Source organism: Ixodes scapularis, unplaced genomic scaffold (genome assembly GCF_016920785.2).
Source record: "Ixodes scapularis isolate PalLabHiFi unplaced genomic scaffold, ASM1692078v2 PGA_scaffold6__148_contigs__length_123643588, whole genome shotgun sequence".
In the NCBI taxonomy this organism is placed as follows: Eukaryota; Metazoa; Arthropoda; class Arachnida; order Ixodida; family Ixodidae; genus Ixodes; species Ixodes scapularis.
In genome coordinates, this window is record NW_024609881.1 from 81634264 (window position 1) to 81652305 (window position 18042).

The window sequence follows — 18042 nt, forward strand, 5'->3', positions numbered from 1 at the left end:
GTCAACACTGAAAAAAAAAAAAAAAAAGGAAGCGATGCGTGCTTTGTACATGGCTTGCACCGTGCACATGACGTCGTCGGTGGTACACTTATAGTGCTACTCGCTGAAGGTGTACCGCGCGAATTCGGCCAGGTCCCTCGCAATGGCCGCTGTCGTGACGTCGGTGCATGCAAGCCGTGCCGAATACGTTTGTTTTACGAAACTAACGCTGGACATCCCTTTTTTTGTTTCCGCAGCACATGGTGCAGACGCAGATGGCGTCTAGCTACCCCCAGTACGTCGCCCAAAATGGCGGCGAGCGACAGGACACCAAGGACGGCTCATTCGCCCTGCCCATCGTCACCACCAACGGGGTGGAGCAACAGACGGTGAGTGCAATGCCCTCTGTACGTCAATCATGCTCGAGACCACGCCCACTGCAGCTGTAGCCACGCCTCCGTTTCCCGCCCACCTGGTTTTGGGATTTCCAGTTTGCGTAGTACGAATTTGAACCGTGGGCTAGGTCACTTAAACTATAATGTCGGTTTAGCTATGCCAATCCATTAATTTAAGAAGAGGAGCTTACGAATGTAGCAATACCTAACACCGCCCCTGAAATTGTGGTATTTTCGGAATCGCATCCACGTGAAATGTCAAGTGTTTATTCGCTGGATGAGAAAGAGCAGAGGTATTACATGAGTCAAGTAGTGATAGCTGCTGGGAAGATACAATTAAGAAAGTGCGCACGATACTACCCCTTTACTATGTTATAAATCCAGCTTAGCTGATCAGTCATGTAGGATCTATTCAATTATTATAAATCGATTTAATGTACATGTAAAGGCGTCCATAAGTTATCCGACTCTCAGGCTTTAGTATAAGCTAATAAAATCAAATCAAATAAATAATACCGACACGTAAAAAAAAAGCACAGCACGATTTAGCCTGGCTTCAACGCAGGAGGCGTGGTCTCTTTACACTCCACCCCTTTCCGAATCGCGTGTTCTCACATTTATTCGTTTCTTTTTTTTTTAAGCGTCATAGTGGTTTTATCACCATCTTTCTTCCAGTCTCCTTTGTTGGTCATTATGTTGCGAGTGCTCTTAGAGGTCTTGATCCGACTAGCTGACTAGCATTCCTAGACTTGTTGCGATGCGCATGCCGAAACCCCGTATGTCCTCTTACAAAGCCTGTCCTAGTTGCATACACATCGCCGTCGTCGTCGTCGTCGTCGTCGTGTGCACACGGCGCGTGCGATGCACATTCTCTCCTCAACACTAGTGTGAGTCTGCTTTTGTGTTGGTTGGTTGGTTGATTGATTGTCGCGTGTGTCTTTTTCTTCTTCTTGACACTCATAATGTCTTGGGAATCGCCATGATTCACACTCTTAGAGGACTTGCGCTTGCGCGCGCTCTGCACATGTCACCGCCCACTCCCCCTCCTGTTTTCTTTTTTTTTGCGACGGGACTCACGGTGTGGGGAAGGCCTCTGATTGGCTGCTTGGATTGGACGCATGCGCTCTCTGTGTGATTGTGTGTGCGTGTATGGGGGTTGCGCGCGGCTGCCCCGCCCACTTGAGGGCGGAAGCTCCGCCCCCTCCTCTTCTCGGGCTCCTCCCAGATTTCTTTTTTTCCTGTGCCGTTTGCGCTTGCACGAGGCACATCCTTTTTGGCTGTGGGGTGCCGGGTTTCTGTACCTCTTTGTCGCCGCCTCTATACTGACGCGGCAAATTCTAAATAATAATCTTGCGTTTTTGTTTTTTTTTGCTCCTAACATTTGGTGCGCGCTCGGGATTCAGTGTGTCTGGAACCACCAGTGGACCCTATTCGAACCTTCAAAATGATGCTTTGCGGCCGCCATTACTAGGTCATGCACTGTGAGCTCGCATTGGACACGAGCGCTTCGTCAGCCTTCGGGGTGCGCTCGGGTCGAACCACATTCCACACGAGTGCTGCGTCGATGCTCGGCGCGAACTCGGAACCAATCGCGGGCCTCACGCCGGAAGTGATGAGACCAACTAATGGCGGCTGCGCATAATCTATGCATCATTTCACAATTCCGGAAAGGGTCTATTCAAGCTGCTTCGAAGTAACGACACTTGAACCATCTTGGCGCTCACATCATTGTTGCCAGTTATCTGAAATAGCAGGAGACGGTTTTGGGTCCACCAGAAATCTCTAAACAAACCGCGACAGACGTAAAACAAAATCGCCCGAGCTTCCGGACAGCGTCTAGGGCCGAGGAAAGCCGAATTTAAGGACCCTTTTCAAAAAACCCATCGAGCAACACTGCTGCTCTCCATTTTTTGAGCACTGAACGTGTAATTGGATCCGAGTCCAGGCCGAATGCTGACGCAGTCGTCGTGTCCAATGCGCGCTCAGAATACGCGCCCAAAACAATGGCGGACTCGGCTCGTTGGCGCTGCGGCTACCATAGATGGCGCGCGTCTGCAAAGAACGCGCAGAAACACGCGCATCGGAGAGCGAAGTGCGGTGCTTTAGGCGCAGCTTGTTCGGTGGCTCTAGGTGTGTCTGCACACGTTTGCAAGCACAGCCACGCTTCAAAAGCCAAAGTCCGGCCACCGTGCGTCGGAACCTCTTTGTCGGGACATCAGTCTGGCCACCGAGAGGAACGCCTTAGCAAGCCGTTACTCTCAGACGAATCGACACGCAACCGCAGCAAGATGCCGGCTGTATTTGTAAACTTGTACATACACACATCTATGGGCGCTTTTGTTTACGTTGGTGTTTGAGCCGTGTTTGAAAGCAGGAAAGAAGGGAAAGAGAGAGGGGGGTACAATAAACCGCGAAAAACTGGCGCTACAGAACGGCGATGCTTCCGTGATATGGTGGGCGAACGTGGACTGATAGTGGATTAAAACGCTTTGTATCTTAGTATTAATTTAAGAAAATAGCGTTTTACGAATCTTCAATTGTGGCCTGTAATACTTCAGACGGCTTGGACTAATTCCTTTTGAGAGGGCGCTAATGGCTGTCCAATTTGAACGGAATAGTTGCGATGGTTGGTATAACATATCCACTCTCTTATGAGCACAATAACACCATAAATTAAGAGGACTCCTCGCTCATAGCGGCGTCGGGACGTTGATCCTGCGGATAATATTGAAAGTCGTAGCCGGTTTCTCCAAGTGTACCAACGTTACCAGAACCCCTCAGTTGGGAAACTGCCATAGAGCCTGCTTTAAAAAAGTTGCTCCGATCCGTACTCGAGAACCGAGCTAATGGCGTTCGCAACGCCGCCATTTCTCCCGCAGCGTCCACTCCGGGAACTGCACGGCTGCATGTATTGGTTCTGGTCGAGTCGGGCAAGGCCGGTGGCGCCATCTCGTAGTAGCTATGTGAAGCAACTTTTGTGTTTCAACTCGTGGCTAAAGGGCGGCGTTGTTATCTAATTTAGCTCTGTCTCGGTGGACGCCAGCGGCCCAAGTTTCAAGAGTGAGTTTCCCAACTGCGTGTTTTAGTAACGTTGAACCGTGCATTGCGCACAAAGTTACTAGCCACTCCTAAGCTCAAGCTTGCCTAAATTGACCAACAAAACATTTTCTGCCGAGCATCCATACATGGTGCGACGAATCGACTCTCAGACAAGGCGATTTCGTTTTTCTTTGTTTACTTTATTTCGATGCGCAGAAGTATGGATTTACCAATTACTATTTTGAAACCTCTTCGCACGTTCTCCGTCGGATGGCGCTACTCACCGCTCAATCATAAATATCGTGTTTCGTTGCATTTCGCGTGATCAGAGTGTGACACCGTCACACGCTTCCTTACCAGCCTTTATGGAAGAATAGAGACCAAAGCAGAACGTATCTTGCTAAAAAAAGAAATAGTATAAACCGCTTCTTCAGATGTAGAAACTACTGTTGCCGATCGGTCGCTATAGACTTGAAAAGTTAACATAGCGTGTTTTTTTTTTTATTGGAGCTTCAGTTTTATGGACGAAGCATTTATTGGACGTGTATCCGAATATCTCATTCACTTTGACATTAAGCTTGTTTTTTTAACGTCTGTTTTAATGACTGTGATCATCTGTATTTTTTCACGTTACCGGGGTACACCGCGGCCAGATGGCGCAAGTGACAGCCCAATCGTAAAGGAATAAACTCAGTTCATTCATTTCAATCGTCTTACCCACTTGGGAAAAGCACATGCCGCTCAAAGGAAAGCAGCAGATCTCCTCCTCCCGCTTCTAAATACTGAAGTGTAAAACTAGTTCGGCAGACTTGCGAGGAGCACGTTGCCAGCCGATCCTAAAGTTCGTATCACGGCTAAATTTAGCGAAATCATTTTTCTATGGGCGGGTGTGGCTTGTTATGGAATGGGGCGAACGTTGTATGCGGGTGTAGCCCTTTCCATCTTGCGCTCAGATGTTTTTGTTGTTTTTTTCGCTTTGTAGTTTCTTTTGTTTCTCTCTAGTTGTAGGTGGGAGCGGCACAGAGGCGCGTGATCCAGTGTAATTTGGCTAGATCTATTAGTGCCGCCCCGCTGTGCACCCCAACCGTGGGCCCGCGTGTGGGTGTCATTACTCTAATGGACGCTAATCCCACACCCGGAGGGATTTGGGGAACGGGGAAGCTCGTCAGGATGAGCGTCCTCCAAAGAAACTACACGTATATCTACGCTTAGGGCATCAAACTAATTAGGCGGATTTTCGCTACTTGTTTTAGGTATAATACGCGTCTAAGATGTACGTATTTAAATTCCGGTTTTAAGTGTTTGCCATGCATTGTGTTGCGAGTGCGCAGAATCCTCAGCTTGAATTGATTAGGGCTCTCTTGTTTTTCCGTGTGCGTTTTTTGTTGTCTATAATTAAGTATGTAGTATCAAGTCGAACCGTAGAGCAAAGGCCCGATTGTTCATCGCGGACTTTGGGGGAAGCTACGCCACCTAGCGAAAAAGACGCGAAGGAGAGGAGTGGGGAGTTGCAGGCCATCCGAATGTGCCGCGAACATTTGCGCGGCCTGGTGTCCGAAATAAGAAGTAGAGAAAGGAGGAATAGAAGGACACTAAATCGGTTTTTGAAAGATTGTCTTCCTTTTTTATGGCGCAAACTCAATCTACAAGCCTTACAAAAAAATTCGAGAAACACCCGACATTACAATTTTGCCTGCTTTTTTTTAATTATTGAGAACGCGACCAGGATATCGCGACATGCCCCCTTTTTTCTAATATGTATATCAGGAAAGGATTAGCAACGCGTAGTTTTGTCGCGCTTTGTTATTAATTAAAAAGAAAACGTCAACCAGTATTGTAAATTTGGCTTTTTTATGACACTGAGGATGCATGGATTGAACTCGTTCCATGAAAAGAGAATATACTAAAAATATGCCGTTTTAAATGCAGGAGGTTAGAGATTATACCAATCATAAATAAAAAAAAAAAGAAGTGCACCACCTAAATTTTTGTTGAAGAGACAGAGGAAAAAAGAAAAAAACCGAAGGATTAAATCAAAATAATTGGATTAATTCCTTGAAGCCAGTCGCTAGGCACTGTGCCAAAACAAAATTTCGGTAAATTTATTCTCGAGAGGATTCCAATTTCTTCTCACGTACGTTACAAAAATCCAGTTCATGTTTTTTTCTTTTCTTTTTAAACTTGATTTTAGATTGGTAATGTCTTGTTACTTTATTCACGAGCAATTTCGGGATGTTGCCCCAAAGGCCACGGTCGCAGTTCTACATTACACAAAAAGGCAGTGTGCAGACATTTTAGGGAACCATTTTTGCATAGCCGATACGGTACAATGGGCCCCCCGGTACGAACTGCGCATGCGCACCCGCAGAAGGCTCGCACATGCGCAGTTCGTACCGGAGGGCCCGTCGCATCGTTTCGGATGTGCGAATACGGTTCCCTAAAACTCCCTAGTAGGGAGGTCTAGGGAATCGTGTTTGCGCGGTACGAACTGCGCATGCGCTACCGCAGAAGGCTCGCACATGCGCAGTTCGTACCGGAGGGCCCATCGCATCGTTTCGGATGTGCAAATACGGTTCCCTATAACTCCCTAGTAGGGAGGTCTAGGGAATCGTGTTTGCGCGGTACGAATTGCGCATGCGCATCCGCAGAAGGCTCGCACATGCGCATCCGCAGAAGGCTCGCACATGCGCAGTTCGTACCGGAGGGCCCATCGCATCGTTTCGGATGTGCGAATACGGTTCCCTAAAACTCCCTAGTAGGGAGGTCTAGGGAATCGCGTTTGCGCGGTACGAACTGCGCATGCGCTACCGCAGAAGGCTCGCACATTCGCAGTTCGTACCGGAGAGCCCATCGTATACCGTATCTCATGCGCAAAAGCGGTTCCATAAAAACTCTCTTCTGTATGTTCTAGAGCTGGAAAGTGGATCGGTGTCCAAGTCGCAAAATGCGAATTTCCCCGCTCAATTTAGCGGGGAACTGAATGGGTGAATGGAGCAACTCATGTTTGCAAACAAATCGGAGCGCCCCTAGCGGACGCCACCGGCGCCGCGCATGCGCGATGGAGTGTGGACACGAAGCGCGCGCCGTCGCCCATGAGGAAACCATTGGAATGCGGGGTTGTCGGCATTGGAGTGAGTCACCGCGCCCTTTTTCGCGTTGGAACGGTTGATTCCTGGCAACGACTGGATACTTTAGCGGCCTCAGCGAAATTAACGAGGTTCGTTACACCGCAAAACTTCGCGTGAATGATGTGACATGCGGCGATTCATTCCGCGTGGACGCCATAGGATAGACGCTAAAACCTGATTCGCATGATGAGATTCTGCTCGCTATTTTCAGTTATTACGTCGCTCGCGCCGCAAAAGCGTGAACCGTAGCTGAAATGGGCGACGTCAATACTGAAAATCGGAAGCAGAATCGGACCCAGTGGATCAGGCATAACAAGTCGGTGATGGCCTCTGGTTACAATTATCAACAACTCCGTGTATCTACACTGTTTACACGGAGCCTATACTGAACCCAACCAACCTTCAAGCTTGAAAGTCTTTTGAGGCCTGCACTTACTTCTTATCCTAATTACCGGGTCAACGTTTGGTCTACGGGCCGCTGTCGTTTGAACGAGCAAACGACAACAAGCAGAAACGTTTGAGAGAGCAGACGACAGTTCGAACGATCAGTCGGTCGTTTGAACTTAACAACGCACTGAACGTAGTCCGCAGGTGGTCCGTACAACTAGGCGGTTTTCCCACACTCATGTTGGAACAAAACAAGTGAATCTGGCGACCACAAGTATTCGTGAATTTAACCCAAAAGGGCTTCCCGTCCGATGGCATTTGGTTTTCCCTTTTCACGGCCCCTATCCACGTTTTCAACGAGCCGAGTAGGCAGAAAACACATAAAAAATGTCATTCGAACCTTTCTCGAGTCCTTTGGTACATACAACCCCGGCCAGTCGCGGCGTTTTGGCGAGAAGGCAGGTTTTTTGTCCGGTTAATTCCAAAACAACGCAGGAATGCACGTCCCGCATGGTGACTTCAGCCAACAGCCCCAGACCACAAGTGCGCCCGACGCGCCACCACCGCGCCGTGACGTAACTGAGCTGAGTTCCAATCAATCAATCAATCAATTTATTTCCTCTCCATCTGAGAGGGGAAGGCAGGGAAAAAAGCAGCATGTCGCTACTTGACGAAGCCCCCGCCTCCCCTTTACATCCGCAGAAGAAACACAACATATGAGTGAAAGAACAATGCAACATATATAAAAACAGATAATCGAGCGCTTACACAGGACAGTGGTGTCAATTATATACAGTGCGAAAGAGTTAAACAAGGTAAACATAATTCAGAGTAGCACACGCTTGCTCCAAGAGTTTAGTAATGAGCACATGCACTGCAATGCACATTGACTTTGAAAAATTTATACGCAACTGCCTCTGCACCTTCAAAACATGAGAACACCTATTCAATAGATCACTCAAATAGGTCACGAATTTCCTTTTTGCTTGTGTTGGTCACGGAAATTCCCTTTGCCTCAAGGTTGTTTAAAATTCTTGGGAGAGTAAAAGCCAGTCTCTGGTCACCATAAGTAGTTCTGGAGCGCGGTGCGGCCCAGTTTCGCGAATGACGAGTGCTGTATGTTGCGTCTCGCGACTCCAAACCTGAGACTGAATTAAAAACGCTAATAGGGTTGTTTAATGATCTTTTATATGACATCAAAAGCTTGTAACTATAGTAATTGGTGATTTTTAACGTGTCAAGCTTTTTAAACAAAGATTTTGTGGAGTGATCATACGCTACATTACATATTATTCGTATTGCCCTCTTTTGCATTATAAAAAGTCTCTGAACGTTCGTTTTCGTAGTGGTACCCCAAACCAGGAAACAATAATCGAGATATGAGCAGAACAGGGCGTGATATAAAAGCAGCATTATCGAGGGGGGTAAGATATTACGGTATTTATATAAAACGCCTACAACCTTCCAGAGCTTTATGGTAGTGTCCTGCACCGTCTCATCCCACAGCATATGTTCATTAAAAGTTACGCCAAGCACCTTAGCATTTTTTACAATTTCCACATCTCGTGAGGCAAAAGAGAGCCCTCCCAGCAGGCTGCTGGTGCAGCTTGTATTTTTTGCGCGGAAAATAATTGCCTTAGTTTTTGCAACATTTATTGTTAATGAATTTGCGGTGGTCCAAACGTTTAGACTCTGCAAGAATTGATTTGCTTTTCTTATAATGACGTCAATGCTAGTTCCAGAGAAAAACAAACTTGTATCATCTGCGTATATTATGTAGTTGACGCTATCATCTAAGTTCACTATGTCATTTATAAAAAGATTGAAGAGAAGGGGCCCGAGAATACTCCCTTGCGGTACACCTGCCTTTATTTGGCGCATGTTTGAACGCTCCCCATCAATTTCAACGTACTGATAACGGTCTTGCAAATAGCTTTCGATTAGGTTCAGGGCAACACCCCTGATGCCACAAAGGTCCAGTTTCTGCAGTAAAGTTTTATGATTAAGGCGATCGAATGCCTTCGAAAAATCGATAAATATGCCTAATGTTAGCAGTTTGTTTTCGATGTTTGTAAGTATAATTTCTTTCTGTTTTAGTAGCGCCAACTCTGTCGAGTACCCCTTTCGGAAACCGAATTGACAAGGGGTAATAATTGAGTGTTTTTCACAGAAAGCATATAGTCTCATGTGCATAATTTTTTCCAGTCTTTTGGAGAATACCGGCAATACAGACACAGGCCTGTAATTACCCACGTTGTTCTTATCCCCTGCTTTGTGGAGGACGGACACCTTGGCCACTTGCATTCTTTTAGGAAACACCCATCCTGAAGGGCGAGGTTATAAATGTGGGTCAAACAAGGGGCGATAGAATGAATTACACGCTTTACAGGCCCGATCTGAATGCCATGCACGTCGTTACTTTTACTGTTTCTAAAATTGTTATATACTGATATCAATTCACTGTCGTCAGTAGGCAGAAGAAAAACACTCTCCAAAATCTTATCGACTAGGTCACAAGCATTGACGGAGTGAGCGCTATCAACTAAGTCCACGAAATGATTATTGAACCTGTCAGCCAACGCGGCGCCAGTTATGCACTCGCCGTTTACAGTAATCGTTTTAATTGAGTCACTACGAGAGTGAGGTTTTACTAACATGTTCACTTTTTTCCACATGACATCCGTTCTAGGTTCACCCTGAAACATATCGTAATGTTCGTGTATATAAGCTCGTGCGACATCGTATTTCCCACTAAATTTAGCGGGGAAGCTGGATCGATGTTTTTTGGCGGCAAGACGCGAATTTTCCCGCTAAATTTAGTACGGGAACCGAGTTGACGCCTAGGCCACCCGCCGTCAATTTTCTCAAGGTGTATGGATCACGTGACGCAACTTTCCCCGCTAAATTTAGCGGAAAATGCGCGGGCATGCTTCGAAACACGCCCGAGCCCCGTCCGCAGATTATTCTGTCAGCGTCACGTGCGCCAAACTCGGCGTCTACTTTTGCGTTATATGCATCCCCAGAATAGACGTCCCACGCGGCTTCAGGTTTCAGCGTCGGAGGCTTTTCCCCACCTTCGCGAGTCATTGACGTCCGTGAAAACCGAGCCGCCATTTTAACGAAGCGTGGCGTGGTGACTGTGCGCTTGGCTGCCTTTGCACCACCCCCGTCAGGAGAGTTTCGCGCGGTAGAGCGCGTTATCGCAACACCGCGGAACCGCGTAATACACGCAACACATTTTCTTTTTCTGTGTACTTTTGTGGCGCTGCTGTTTTTAGTTTTAATGTCTGTATTGTTTTGGCTGCCTTCTTAATTAGCATTATTATTATTTTTTTTTTTTTACCGGACCTTCTTTTATGTGTGTTTACACTTTTGTTGATTAATGCGAGATAAGATCCATTAAGCTTCGCGAAAACAATGGCGTCGGGTTGTTCGACAATGTGCATTAGTGCTTGGAAGGGTTTGATGTGAGCTTCGGACGTGTTTTGGGGTTCGGGTGCCGCATTCAGCGAACAATGCATACGCGAACAAAAGAAGCTCGCGTCTCTTGTGTAGTTTCTTTTATATTTTATTTAAAAAAAAAAAAAAAAAGGGGGGGGGGGGGAGGGAGTCTAGGCTAGAAGCGGCTATATAACGAATGCGTTTCGTTACAAAATAAAAATGATAAGACGTGTTCGTGTGGTTGTCTTGCGACCCCTTTGGAACACGAACGGATGGAGTCTTCAGGCTCGCGATCTTTTTCGGTGGCTTGGTGGCATTTTGAACGGTTAACTCACCTTTGCGGGGATCGCGTAAAATGGTCAGGTGTCTCAGTGTTATAGTCTTGCTTTAGGCAACCGCGCTCATAACCGTTCTTGTAGTTCAGCGTCGACTAACCGCAATTGCCGGAATGCATTACATTTGTTTCACGAGCTTCCGTGTATGAACTCTCCACCAACTGTTGTCGCACTTACATTCAATACGTGCAAAACTCGAATTTTATTGGGCGGTCCTTCTTTTACAAACTTCTAATTTTAGGAACCAACGAACTATTGCCACATGCACGTCCATTTTTGTTTTCGTATTTTTTGGCCAATGTTTCGCAGAATTTTGGTACGCTTTTGAGGATCTTTTAAAAACGCTTATCGAATTTTTTTTTCTCCCCGTCCACCTATGGTTGAACTTGTTTTATCAACATTTTTTTTAATAAATTCGCCGTGTCTAAACCGTAGCTCCCGGACACCGTGGTTGTAAGGAAAGAAATTTAAACAATGTCGCGAAGTTTTATCGAACTTCAGGTTCGATCAGATCAGCGGATCTTCAAACTAGCAAAAAAATAGACAGTTTTTTTTTTTTTTTTTTTTTTTTTCATTTTAGGGTTGCCCGATTATGTAACAGTACGAAATTTCGAGGGAAAATGATTTATAATTTATAACATGTTCTAAATTTTAGGAAACCAAGATCTAATATTTACGCAAAATCGATAAAATATACTGGACGGTTCCATTTTCATTGCAGCGCATGTGCACAAAACTCGAAACTTTTTGTCGAACCGTTCGTCGAACTCTTCGTCGAACGTTTGTGCACCTTTCTCTAGTTGAAAGTTCGAAAGAAGTACGAACTTAGTCGAAATCGACCTTCGGCAGATTCGCCACGCCTCAAGTTCGAACCGAGCTAGGCTTACTTTATTTAGTACGCCCTAAAGTTTCTCGCGAAGGGACTGCGGTTTCGCAGAAACGCTAGCGGGGAGTGTTTTAGGTCTCGCAGCGGCGAATCGAGGAGTCCATTTGCATGGCGTGCGGCGCGGATTTGAATAGAGATTACAATGCACACTCCTTCGGGCTCTCCATCTTTCTACGGTTAACGTAGTAGCTCATCGCCTCTTGCTTTTTCTTATCCTGTTTTCTTTTTTCTTCTTCTTTTTTTTAATTTATGAACGGGGATGAACGCACGGCGGGCGCTCGTTGTTGAGATTTTAGGTATGCGTCGTTGTGAACCATTCAACGCTCATCTAAATTCGGTTTGTTCCGCGGTGTCGGTTTTCTCCGCCAGGTGGCCACGAAATGTTTTGAGCTGGAAATTGAGTTGGCACTAGAGGCTACAGAGACAACTTTCTTAGGAATAAATTTTCTACAACCTGCTCATATTGAAAAAAAAGAAGAGAAAAAAAGAAAAAAAAAATGGGGGGGGGGGGATGTTTGACGGATTACTTGGTTAAACTAAGACTGCACCCCGAGTCTGAGGAACTCACAATGATAGACACATACTAACGCAAGACGAGAACACACTTTACTTCGGAATCCTCGTTCAAAGGTATTCATGGAGCTTTTATCTTTAAGTCGCCAAGTTTGGTCACTTACTGAAGTAATTAATTTATCGAAGTTTGAAATGCTCTCTAGCTGAACCCACTATTTCCAGAAATTTGTTCCTCCGTCTGTTCGTGCTTGTCGCGGCTAAATTTATTGGAAACGTCGCCGCCAGGTCGCTTGACGTCACGGTATCAAATCGGTGCGTCACGTTGTATTGTGACGTCACGTGACATCACCTGACGTCAATTTTTAATCGCTGAAGTTACCGGGAAAACCTATGTACAGTCTGTTCTTTGTTCCCCGAAAAGACCCAGGGTGGAAGAAGAGAGATGTCTGAACGAGGTCGGGCTAGGCGGCAAATGTTCACTCGTGCTTCGCGCATCTCCCGATAGGGGCCTCTGTCGGTTAGGAGTCTTCGCGCAAGCGCGGTCTCGTAAACGTGTGCGCGAATGAGGACGCGGTTCCTTGCCTGGCTCTTATGGGACTCCTGATGCCCATTAGGATGACCCTACGTATACTGCGCCATCTCGCGGCGTTTGCCAGAGATTCGAGCGATCCTTGGGCACACTTGCCCCACCGCAAGGAGCCGCCGTTTTTTTTTTTTTTTAAGTTTTTTTAGTTTATTTATTTGCATGAGTTGAGTGTGCTTGAAAAGAAGCCTACCGGAAGCCTCAGGGTGTCACTAGACATTGTGGCTGGAATATTAGCTTCTTGAAAGCTAAGATTCTAGCTTCTAATACCGCCAGTGGAGGTGAGTTATGCGGACGTGGGAACTAACACAGGGCAAGTCTGCTGCTTACAACTAACATATGAACGTGAAACGTTCTTCGGCTACGTGTTTGGCATTTCGTGAAGCCTGGATATAAGCGAGGCCGCTTTGCTCGACTCCGATTGGCTGGGGGGGGGGGGGGGGGGGGGGGGGTAGAAGCCATCGCTTTAAAAAAAGTTTTTCTATTTCCCAAGAACATCTAGATCATTAAGCGAGCGTCCTTCCAGCCTGTCACTACACTTCGGCGCCAGTTAAGCGGAAAAGCACTCCGAGGCATCCGCTGTGCGTCCGGCAGATAGTAGGAACTTGACACCCGGTGTCGCACGGTTAAAAAAAAAAAAAAAAAAAAAAAAAAAACCCGGGTTAGCGCCGGTATTTCCATTCCGGGAAGTGCTATCGAGTGCATGCATACATGTGACGCGTTAAGCCTGTCGCTAAACTCGCCGATGAATAGTGCCGAGAGCGTAAGACGCCACACGTTTGACCCGCACCAGAAATGCCGAGCATTTTTTTTACAGCGGTTAAGGGCTGGTTTTTTCAGTATCGTGTCCGGCAGCAAACAAATGATGACAGGAAACTCTGGACAGCTACCGCCATCTATTAGCGACCGCGGCAACTTTTCGAGCCTTTCCAATCTGGCTTGCCGACTTGCGGCCGGCCATTACTTCATACCCACCATAGTACCGCTTCGCTGGCCTTCCTTCTTCACCAGAGTGGAGACGCAGAAAGTTTTTGTTCTCTCAATTATGTTTTAGTGAAAATGAACTGATGGGTACAATTAGGAACTTGCCGAGCCTCATCGAAAACCACTAGATCAGTCAATTTTACAAAGACTTAGAGCGCGTGAGAAGCACGGAGGAGCGCGAAATTCTAACCATTCTTGCCCGCAAGGTTTTTCCGTCTCTTTATCGTCCTAGTTTTCTCACCGCCAGCCTTGTGCCTGTTGTACACGTGATAACGTTGGCGTCCCACAAGCTCAAAGTCATTCTAAAAATGACTGGTTTCGTGTTTTTTGATGACGCTCAGCGAATCTCTATTTGAGACCACATGTCTTTTTTCACCAATTTAAGATATAACTAGGAAATTAACCGAAATGTTCAGCTTATTGTGACGATAAACCGATCTCACCAGCCAGTTTGACTACGCCACCGCCGCCGCAAAGCATCGAGGGAACTTTAGTCTTTCTGCGCGTGCGACAACCGTGCAGGCCACGAACAGTCTCGTGCACTGCCGATTGCCTCCTGTGAACTAAAGTTATGGCTGCCTCGCGCATGCGTCGAACGCTCGATGAGATCGGTCTATTAACCATTTATATTATGCGCCTCTGGCCGTAAACTCACCCTAACAAGCCGAAACAAAAATATTTGTTTGTTTAATGGATTTCATATTATTTGAGAAGGGAAAAAGAAAACTGTAGCCGAAGCTTCCGGGAGACCGGCTTTTCCGTACGGCACGCCATGGTGCCGCGGTGTGCTGCGGCGAAAACCGCTGACTACGAAAATAATTTCCCCCGCCTATCTCCAGTTTTCAGGTCGATACCTTTTTCCTTTCTCCCTCTCTCTCGAGTGAAACAAGACAAAATATATATCATACGTGCTTTTTTTTTTTTTGCTTCAGAAAATTTGGGAGGGGAGCTTTAATGTTTTCCTTTGCTGTCAGTGTGTTTAACCAGTTTAAAAAATCACGCTGTATTAAAAAAAAAGAGGAAGAGTAAAGAAACGGGAACTAACAGTGACGTTACAATTTAGCACCTAATTTTTTTTTTCTTTTAAACGGGAAAGGGGGGGGGGGGGGGCGGACGGATATTTTATCGTTGTTTTGTTTTGAGTGCGGAGTACTGTGAAATATTATTGAGTGGTTGAGGCAGCCAACACGAGAACAGAGACCGCTACTGCCGCGACTATGACGTTGAGAAAAGAGAAAAAAAAAGAAGGAAAAAGAAAAGCGGAGGCGGTTTCCATTTTTCATCGCGATTTTTCACTGTCGGACCTCGCTGTAGCTGTTTGCTTCGTTCCTGACACGATAGATACATTTTGCTCGTTAACAAAAAAACAACAAAAAAAAAAAAATCCTCTGCGCGCGGTTTCAAAGTCGTCTCGTTAACACGTTTTTATTTTATTTTATTAATTATTATCGTTATGATTTACGGTTAGGAGGCGACGTGGAGGAAGTAGTGACGTAGATACTTCCAACTAATATCACACCGGCTATAGTCACACATTTGTGGTTGTGTGGTCGGAGTAGAGACGAATTTGTTTTGTTGGGTGAACGTCAAAGTGCCTCCCTCCTCGCACCAATGGGACTAGTAACGCTGGTAACACTAGCCAGGATGGAGAATGAAAATCACTACGATAAATCGTGGATTACATTAGGATTTGAGTTAAACCAATTTTACTGGGATGATACATAAATCACACCTTTTCTGCAACAAAAAAGATATTTGGCGTGTGTCTGTTATTTTATGCTTTATATGTGCATTTGTTTTGTATTTAAATAAACAATCATCAAGCAAGGAACGGTTGCAAGCAGACCGGGCGCGAGCAAAAATAAGTGCTATTTTGAGCGAATCGGAGCGTTGGGATTGATTTCTACTTCGCACTTCGTTCGTCCACTTTGTAACGTCGTACTAAAAAAAAAAAAAAAAAAAAAAAAAAAAAAAAAAATTAAAAAAAGGAATGTTTTATTGCAATAGAGTCAAAACGCGGTGTAAAAATCATCACTTTTTAACTAACTAAAACATATCAAGTTTTTTTTTTTGTAGTTCTAGTATGCTGGCGATTGCAGCAATAAGATTAATTAAACTGTACATTACATTTAGAGTAATTATTTTTTCCGCATGGTTTTTAATGATCGGACGAATCGATCAATCAATCTGCCGCGTTGAAGAGTATATTGGTAAAGAATCACAGTTTTATAGCTTCTGTTATTTAAATCAAATTACTCTCATTTAGATTAAATAAATCAGGTGAACGAAGTCTGATTCAGGTGAACGAAGTCTGATCTAAATTTATTTATATAAATAAAATAAATGAGCTCTATTTGACTTGTTTAAATCATGATTTTTTTCCCCACTCTAAATCCCTCTAAATAAAAAAAGCGCTTCCGCGCTTTTTTTAGATGGATTTTTTATTCAGTTTTTAAAAGTCCAGTGTTTTAATCGCTTTAAAAAAAAAAAAATTGTTTCGTTTTTTTTTTTTTTTTTTTTTGCGTTTTTGGCAAAGGCGCACCTTTTACGATTCCTGGGGAAGAAAACAAAAGGAAAAAAAAGTAAAATAGACAAAGGTACGAAATTCGCACCCGAAGTCTACTTGGAAAGCTAGCAGCCCTTGAGTGAATCACGCGTTTGCGATGTATCGCGCGCACATTGGCATCATCTCACTATGCGCAATTTGGCCAGCGCCATGCTGTTTATCCTAGCACCCACTCTGCACACTACACAACATGTTGCCTCCTTTGGCGAAAACTGTTCGTATTCCCGCTCTAAACACTCGTAAAACACATTTAATTTTTTCTTTTCTTCTTCGGACCCTTTCGTTGGGCGAGCGACCGTGTCTATTGTCACACTTCCGGTACAGTGTCAAAAGGTGTGGCTTTAGGCGATCGGGGCACTAACGTCAAAAATGGCGAATGTATGAAATAAAAAGAAGAAGAGAAAGAAAGCGAAGATGGGCGGGTGAGAAATGACGACGCCATCGCCGGGTGTATATTTTCAGCCCGTCTTCCGCGGCGGTGTATAATGAACGAGCCTCGCGAGTGTCGTCGAACCCTAGACTCAAAAATACTTTGACTGTTTTACTCGAAGTTCTCGAATTTCCTTTGTGCTCCTTCTTCTTCTTTTTCGTAGTTTTAGTTTTACGGCGACGTTTCCGCCAGTGGGGGAGTCGAAGGAACCATTCTTCTCGCTCTCCGCTCGCACCGAGCTACCGAGCCGTGTGAATAAATGAGGTCCTCGAAATTGGTAAATGATCCTGTAGCTGCTACTCCCCCCCCCCCCCCCCCCCCCCCGTATAAGTGAGAGACCCTTAGCGTCGCCTAGGTGCGTACGCACGCAGATGCGCACCAAGTGACACACGCAGAGACAAAAATATGCATACATATATTAACAGTATACTAAGTACACGCACTCTCACAAGCGCACACAAACACGCACATACACACGCACACACACTTTCTATCTCTTTCCAACACTTATATTTACACGCTCGCAGGATCATATTATAATAACTCTATTTTATCATCCCCCCCCCCCCCCCCCCCCCCCCCGCCCGCAGTTGCGAAAAAACATGCTCAAGAAATTATGTAATGCAAATACTTAGCAAACAATAAAGGAAAGCAATGACAAAAAGGAAAAAAAAAAGTCTACCGAATAATCAACGACAGTATAAAATGGTTATTTCCTAATCTCACGTCTGCTACGAGGTTCTCCATCGAAATTATAGTGCAGAAACGTATTTGATAATGTCGGCGAGATTTTTTTAATCATCCGAAGGCCATGATCTGTGCGTGACGCCTCTAACCCTCCAGGGATTCGAGCGACGAGGGAAGCATGTTATAGGTTTGTTTTTAATATGATGCCAAAAATAATAAAAACCTATCTGTCTCACGACATCCCAGTTTATGCTTCGTATAAAGGCGAAATTAATAGTATTTAAATATATTTTTTAAACACATAGCCTCTTAAAAATGTTGTTAGATAAGACACGCCGCACACGATTCTTATCACTATTTTCTGAAGTAAGAATAGTTTTTGGCGGTTAGTTTTGGTTGTGTAAATTACACTAGTTCAGATGGGGTACAAATAATGAGCTATAAAAAAGCAACTTAACTCCAGTTGGAAGGACATGACGATGTCTGTGTAATCTAGCACTAATTCACGCAAGTTTAGAAATGCTATAATCGACATAATCAGTCCAGGTCACGTGCCTCGTGAAAATCACCCCTCAAGTTTTAAACGTACCATTTCAATAGGCGACGAATCTAAATATCACTTGGAAGGTCAAGACTTCTATTTTTCGAGCTCAAAAAGATGGCCGTCGTTTTATTTTTATTTATTATAA

General features: G+C 45.1%; 1 protein-coding gene across 11 annotated transcripts in view; it reads left to right on the plus strand.

Annotated features, from left to right (window-relative positions):
- Positions 1–18042, plus strand: part of LOC8040096 (RNA binding protein fox-1 homolog 3) — a 317548-nt gene that overhangs the window by 234764 nt on the left and 64742 nt on the right. For all 11 annotated transcript variants that reach the window (XM_042294604.1, XM_042294594.1, XM_042294600.1 and 8 more), the window contains one exon: positions 237–368. In XM_042294604.1, the coding sequence (XP_042150538.1) occupies positions 237–368 (132 nt within the window). The remainder of the gene's footprint in view (positions 1–236; positions 369–18042) is intronic.